This window comes from Colossoma macropomum, unplaced genomic scaffold, assembly GCF_904425465.1.
Source record: "Colossoma macropomum unplaced genomic scaffold, Colossoma_macropomum, whole genome shotgun sequence".
Lineage (NCBI taxonomy): Eukaryota > Metazoa > Chordata > Actinopteri > Characiformes > Serrasalmidae > Colossoma > Colossoma macropomum.
In genome coordinates, this window is record NW_023494796.1 from 1,484,551 (window position 1) to 1,492,050 (window position 7,500).

Sequence of the window (7,500 nt, forward strand, 5' to 3'; positions counted from 1 at the left end):
ATACTGTGACAAAGTGGTTTTTCATAGAATCAGGTTTATTATGCAAGGTATATAAATTCCACACTTGTAGAAGTTGTTACTGTTGTTTTGCTGTGTTATTTAAAAACTATTATCTATGTAGTTACACTGTTAGCTACGCAGTAACATAGTTACATTTATCGTCAGGTTTAAATCTGCACTTCAAACTTTCTCTCTTTGTCTTGACATCAAAATATTACAAAAGATATTACAAAATATGTAAAGGATGTGTTTTATTTCTGTAAAATGAGGCTGTATACACAATTATAATATTTCATCAAATTCAAATCATAAGAAATGTGATGTACTGGACAGATTAAGGAAGAATGCTGGACTAATAAAAAAAGTACAACAAAATTCAAATTTAATAAAGTTATCACTGAAACAATTACAGTTACACTAGAATAAATTATAAACAATTTACGCTAGATTCTTTTATATTGAATCATTGTTTTCAATAATATATAACCATAATAATGTACAATTTTGTTTCAGATAAATATAGAAAATAATTATATAAAAAACAGACATATATATATATATATATATATATATATATATATATCTAGAATGAACTTCTAATGAAATTAATATCCAGAATGAACTTCTAATGAATAACATCTTAATAAAATTCTAATAAACTTAATAATATAATAATATAATAATAATAATAACCAACCAGTCTGGACGTTATTGCCAAAAAAGTAATTTCACTTTACTTTAATTACAAGTGTAAATATTTACTTCATGTATTCCTAACATAAATAATATAAATAAATAAATATTTCTTCTGTATCTACATAAATAAATAAATAAATATTAAATAATAAATAAATAAATAGATAAATAAATAAATATTTTCTTCATGTATTACTAACATAAATAAATAAATAAAGTATCTTTGAAACGTAAAATGTAATATTTTGATGAAAAAAATTATATATTTTAATTTAAAATTAATTTTTATAAAAATAACATCACACAAAAAAAGTTCAGTAATAATATATAATAGTGTAAAATAGCAGTAGTAGCAGTACTAGTAGTAATAGTGTAATATAGTAGTAGTAATAGTGTAATATAGTAGTAATGGTATTGGTATTCTGATTGCCCCACTGTGCGCGCGGGTGTTTCCAGTGCTGAACTCTGTTAATGTTTCCTTTATTAATTAACCACATTAACAGCTCTGATCAGTTCATTCTCTCTCTCTCCTCCACGAGGCTGTACTGTGTGTTTCACTCAGTGAACCAATCACAGCCCTGCTTCTGTGAGCCCCGGATGGTGGGCGGGGTCTTATCCCGGAGCCCCGCCCTCTCCTCCTCCGCTTCGCGCGCTCATTCACTCTCTCGGTCTGTCTGAGTCACACACGCAGTGCGCGCGCGGAGCGGAGCTGAGCGGACGGTTATGGAGGGATTTACACACGCAGCAGCAGCAGCGCGCGCGAGACGGAGAGAGTGAAGGACAGAGATGATCCTCACGCGTGAGTACACGAGCGAGAGCGCGCGGACGGGCTACAGGGAGACAGAGAGGAGTGTGTGGAGGGGCAGAGTGGACTCTACCTGGAGGAGTGTGTGTGTGAGGGAGTGTGTGTGTGAGGGAGTGTTCGGCTTGTACCTGAGTGTGTGCACGCGCGTGTAGGTGCTACATGCTTTTACCCGCTGAGGCTGAAGTTTGGCTGTTTTTCTCGAACGCTGTTTTTCCGTACCACCTTAAATGGTAAATGCTGCCGCGCCAATTAAGGTGGACCGGAAAATTCAAATAAGAAGCCAACTTTAGCTTCAGCTTCATGTGTTTGGCTTTTACTTGGTGTAACACTGAATGGCAGCTTATCATCTGAGTCCCTTATCAGTAGCATCTGTACGACTGGGCTTCACTGCTTAAAGGGGAAGTCCACCGGTTTTTCAAAATTTCTGTTCATTGTAAAACTTAACTGCACACCTGAATGAAATAATTAAGTTAACACAACCTTAAATACTACAGGAAGGAGGACCAACTTAATCAGAAAAAAAAATAATCAAAGAACTTAATCAAGGTAACCTTAAGGTTCAATTGTATTATATTCACTATTGTTTCAAGTTTAAGCAAAAAGAAGTCAGTGTTTGAGAGTGGTTTGGTGGGAAATGGTTGATTGTAGAGACTCAGATCTCTTTACAGTGATGTTGGTAGGAACCAGGGGTCATCAATGTTCCACAACACAAATATAGACATTTTGTTTACCATCCAAAACACCAGTGAACCTACAGTGTCTTCTAAGTTTTACATGGGATGTTGATGATGGTAAAATAGTTCAAAATCTGAAAAAAAAAATGTTTTCTTTGGGGACCATTTTAGCTTAGAATGCATGTACCTCTGAATTTTAGGCCAAAACCTTCTTAAACCTATCATAAAACAATGTTTCATAACCATTTCATGTAGTAACTTTCTGTGAGGGAGCTTCTAGAGGCATTAAAGTCTTCAGATGTCTGGTTCCATTCACCACCACTGTGAACATTTCTGAGCATTTCACATCAAACCCCCTCTGAATGACTTTGTTTACATTGTAACCACTTAATTATGCAGAAATTTTGAAAAAAATGGGTGGAATTCCCCTTCCAAGTTTCAAGCTCTTGTTTGTGGCATTTAAAGCTTTTAAAGTCGTGACTCTGGCGTATCATACTGATACCAGTCGAGCTTTGGTGGATCTCTTTGTGCCATTTGCTGAAGTTGTGTTTTAGCAGAATGGGCCGTTACGCAGTGTACAGCCCACCCAGCCCACTTCTCCCAGCTCAGTTGGTGGAAGATCAGTGTTCTAGCTCTTAAACTCTGGAATGGCATTCCAGGGAATGTCCGGAATGCAAGCTTGATAGATGTTTTTAAATGTGGATTGTTCAGGCTCACATATGGCTATAAGCATTGTTTGCTGTGGTCTGTAATTGGGCTCTTATTTTCATTTAAAGTGTAACATTTTTATCTTTACATCGTTTGACTTCTATTCTTGCGTAAAGCACATGGAGGTTTGGTAACTGAAATGAAAAATTCTATATAAATACAGATTTATTATTACTCTTATTATCATTGTTGCTGTTGTACAGTGGCCCCAACATACTTACTCATGTATTGAGTTCACTATGTTGGAAAACAACATGTCAAACCAAGTGGGATTCCAAGACTGGCAAAGCACGTCGTGTTTCAGATCGTTCAGGTTTACATCTAAAATGGCTTTGTATGCCTTCATGATCCACTCAGTAAGCAACAGCTCAGTGATGCCATCGTAGGAAAAATGGTTCACGAGTTGCTTGTAAGCAACTTTGACAAATCAAGACAGAATTATTTCTTTATATGTCTAAATATATTGCAGCTGTCGGAGCAAAACCTCGTATCTCCATTTTTATCGTTTTTCAGTTTTTGGCATAATTTGAAAATGCCTGTTTCCTTTATATTGTGTGTAAATTTCATGATGAATGAACCAAAAGAAACATCCTAAAATTACTTGGGAAAAAGTCTGGTTCCATTGACTTACATTATATATATGCTGTTGGAACAAAACCTCATATCTACCTTGGATACATTGGATTTTGTGACATCACTAAAAACAGTAAATTCAAAACTGGCCGTTGTTGCAGTGCAGTTTCCATACATGGACTGTATGGAGTGGAGAATGAACTGTTTCACATAATACAGCAAATCCTTTTAATAAAAGTGAGGAGAGTTCATTTCTCCCTGATATGAGCCCTTTAAAGAGAGATCTCTCTCTCCTCCTCTTCCTCTGGTGTGTGTGAGGTTGGTGGTGGAGTCTGAGAGCGTTTGTTTGGTCAGCGGTGTTTAAGCTGAGGTCACAGACTGAGACCCCACTGACCTGCTCAGAGAAAACACTACAGCACGTCTCTCTCTGTCTCTCTCTCTCTCTTTCATTCTCTCTCTTTCATTCTCTCTCTCTCTCACACACACCTTTCATTCTCTCTCTCTCTCTGTCTCTCTCTCTTTCATTCTCTCTCTCTCTCTCTCTCACACACCTTTCATTCTTTCTCTCTCTCTCTCTCTGTCTCTCTCTCTCTCTTTCATTCTCTCTCTCTGTCTCTCACTCTGTCTTTCTCTCTCTCTCACTTTTCATTCTCTCTCTCTATCACTCTCTCTCACCTTTCATTCTTTCTCTCTCTCACCTTTCATTCTCTCTCTCTCTGTCTCTCTCTCTCTCACCTTTCATTCTCTCTCTCTCACCTTTCATTCTCTCTCTCTGTGTGTCTCTCTCTCACCTTTCATTCTCTCTCTCTCTCTCACCTTTCATTCTCTCTCTCTGTGTGTCTCTCTCTCACCTTTCATTCTCTCTCTCTCTTTCTCTCTCTCACCTTTCATTCTTCCTCTTTCACACTCTCTATCTTTACATTTACTTTCGCTCATTTCTTCCTACTGTCTCACCTTCGTTCTTTCTCTCATTCTCTCTCTTTCTCTCATTCTTCTCGTTCTCATCCTTTTATCTCTTCATCTCTTTCACTTTTTCATTCTCTCTATCTTTGTACTCTCTCTCTCATTCCTTCATACTTTCTCTCTCACTCTATCATTCTTTCTTGCACATTTTCATTCTGTCTGTTCTTCCTTCCTCCGTCACTCTTTCATTTTCTCTTTCTTTCTTTGCTTTATCTGTCTTACATTCTTTCATTCTAAAAATTCTCTCTCTCCTTCCTTCTCGCCATCTCTTTTCATTCCTCTGTTCACTCTCACACTCTTTCATTCTTTCTTGCACTTCTGCATTCTGCCTGTCTAATTTTTCTCTTTCCTTCCTCTCTCCTTTCCTTCTTTTCTTTTCTCCTTCTCTCTCCTCTTTCCATTTTCTTTCTTTTGTTTCTCTCTTTCTGCTTTTTTGTTTCTCCTCTCTCTCTCTGCCTCTCTCTCTCTCTCCTTTCTCTCTCTCTTTCTCTCCCCCTCCCTTCTTTTTCTCTTTCTTTTGTTTCTCTCTCCTTCTTTCTCTGTCTCTGGTATGTCGATCTGTCAGAATCAGAGTGTCTAATGGCTCCATCTGGATGAGGTGTGTAAGACAGTCCAGATGGAGGGGATCACCCGTCTCTCTCTCTCTCTCTCCTCTCTCTCTCTCTCTCTCTTAATGGAATCATCTGATATGTCTGGGTCCAGGTGTGAGTCTCCTCAGTGACACAGAGCACAGAGTGACTCTGGGTGTCTTTTAAAGGCTCATATTGTAGAAAATATACCGTTCTCCCTACAGTCTAGACCCCCTGTGTCAAACACACAAGGCACAGTCCTATCTGGACTCATTCTTATTCTTATTAGCCTGTTTCACCCTGAGCTGCACTACAGTCCCCAGCATGCACTGCAACATAATGCACGCTCCCCACACAACAATCTATGGGCCAGCAGTTACCCAAAAAGAAAAGATGCCTGGTCTCAAGCAAACAGCCTGATTTGAATATGATATTTTTTGTGATGTCAACACATCTGCCCTTCTATTCAGCCTACAGTGGTTTAGCCCCGCCCACTCACACTGAGGCTATAAGCAGTGTTTCAGTTTTAAAGGCACAGTAACAAAACCAGCCTGTTTATCTGTGAGAGATAAAGAGAGAAAATGATCATGAATTTTGACTGTTTTTAGTATGTAAAGCTGTACAAATGACAGAGATGGAGAAGTGAAGGATATGAGCCGTTTAAACACACACACACACACACACACACACACACCACACACACACACACACACACACAGTCACACAGTGAGTGTTCGGCTCATGCTGAGAAAATACTGACTCGTAATCGTGAGAACTTCCTCTGACAGGAAAAGAGAGAGGGAGAGAGACGAAAGGGAGAAAAAGAAAAGACAGACATGGAGAAAGAGAGAGAGAGTAGAAAGAAGAAAGGGAAAGAGAAGAAAAGAGAGAGAGAGACAGAGAGAGAGAGAGAGAGAGAGAGAGAGAGAGAGAGAGAGAGAGGATGACGTGTGTCTTTACTTCAGTGGGTAATTTTAGAAGCCGGTCAGTAAAGGATCGACTTCAGCCCAGTTCCAGATTAACTTCCCCCAGAAGAGTCACTCGGTCTGTTTATCTGTTGGTCTGTCTGTTATCTGTCTGTCTGTTTATCTGTCTGTCTGTCTGTCTGATAGCTTCTTTTGTTTTCTGTTTCCGTTAAACTCCCAGCCGTCTAACTTTACTGCGTCCAGATACACAGTCAGTGTGATCAGCTGCAGCTGTGATAGAGACTCTGAGCAGATTCATCACAAACAAACAGACAGACAGACAGACGGACTCTTCACTGAGTGTGTGAACGAGCTGCACACACACACACACACACACACACACACACACACACACACACGGGGAGGTTGTTTGCTGTGTCAGGGCTGAGAGACAAAGAGGGGGATGAGAGACCCCACTGTTTGTTTATGGACCAAGATGAGAAACAGAGATTGATAGAGAGAGAGAGAGAGAGAGAGAGAGAGAGAGAGGGAGAGAAACAGGATGTCGTGTGTTTTTTCTTTTCTTGAAATGGCAAGGAATCCCCCCAAACCCCCCCACACTGATACAGATGAGTGCACAGACTGTAAATTCAACACTTCTGACTCTTTACTTTAGAAGTCAAGCACAATTAACCCCCTTAAACGTCTAATTTACTATTCTGTTATTAACCTTGAGATGTTTTACTGTGTATTAATCACTGTCTTACTTATTACTTACTGTTCTTTTTATTATTATTACTACAATTAGTTCAACAAATCGCTGCTGTCAGGACTAAAAAAAATAATATCATTTTTTCATTTTTCAGTTTTTGACATAATTTGAAAGTGCCCGTTACTCTTTACATTATATGTAAATTTCACGACTGGTTTCACGTCTGGTTCCATTGACTTACATCCAAAGTGAAGTAGGTTTTTTCCTTCTCCTGTAAAGTTTCGTTTTGGAGGTTTTCTTCCGACAGCAGCGAAATACTATGAATTATTCCGTACGCTACAGTGAAATGAATGTGTAAGGAATAGGCCCCTTCCACATTTCCAGGTTCTCACTTCCAGCACAGTTCAGTTTTAGGATGTTTTTAGAGCCACAACTCCAAACAAAAACAGCCACACCTGGGATTTTATACATTCCCCACTGCACATAAGATCAGAATGGATCCAGTCAATCCGAAGAGTTATGTTTCAGGATAGAAGGATTTTTCAAAATATTTTTGGATTTTTTCCAATTTTCTCCCTAATTTAGCCGTATCCAACATCATCCGCTAGCTAAAACTCCCCCAATCACACGATACCACCAGTGCTAGGAGGGTGAAGTCTAACACAGGCTTCCTGTGAGACCTGTGAAGCGTCACCACATCTTTTTGAAATGCCGCTAACGCAACGTCATTGGATGTCTGAATGCGCTAGGGGAAAGCGCCAGTTCTGGAATGTTGGCTAACATTGCGTTGAGCGATGGGGGGAGAGGGTGGACCATCCAACCCACCCAGAGAGAGCAAGGCCTACTGCGCTCTCTTGGACTCCTGGCCACAGATGGCTGTAGTGTCACCGGAGAA

At 39.4% G+C, this 7,500-nt stretch overlaps 1 protein-coding gene across 2 annotated transcripts in view; it reads left to right on the forward strand.

Annotated features, from left to right (window-relative positions):
* The window catches only part of dlc1 (DLC1 Rho GTPase activating protein), a 163,177-nt gene that overhangs the window by 113,359 nt on the left and 42,318 nt on the right, over positions 1–7,500 (forward strand). The window contains exon 1 of one of the 2 annotated variants that reach the window (XM_036583571.1): positions 1,383–1,495. The exons of the other annotated variant lie outside the window; for it this stretch is intronic. Coding sequence (XP_036439464.1) covers positions 1,483–1,495 — 13 coding nt within the window. The 5' untranslated portion in view covers positions 1,383–1,482. Of the gene's footprint in view, positions 1–1,382; positions 1,496–7,500 lie in introns of those variants that run through there. 2 annotated transcript variants of the gene reach the window in all.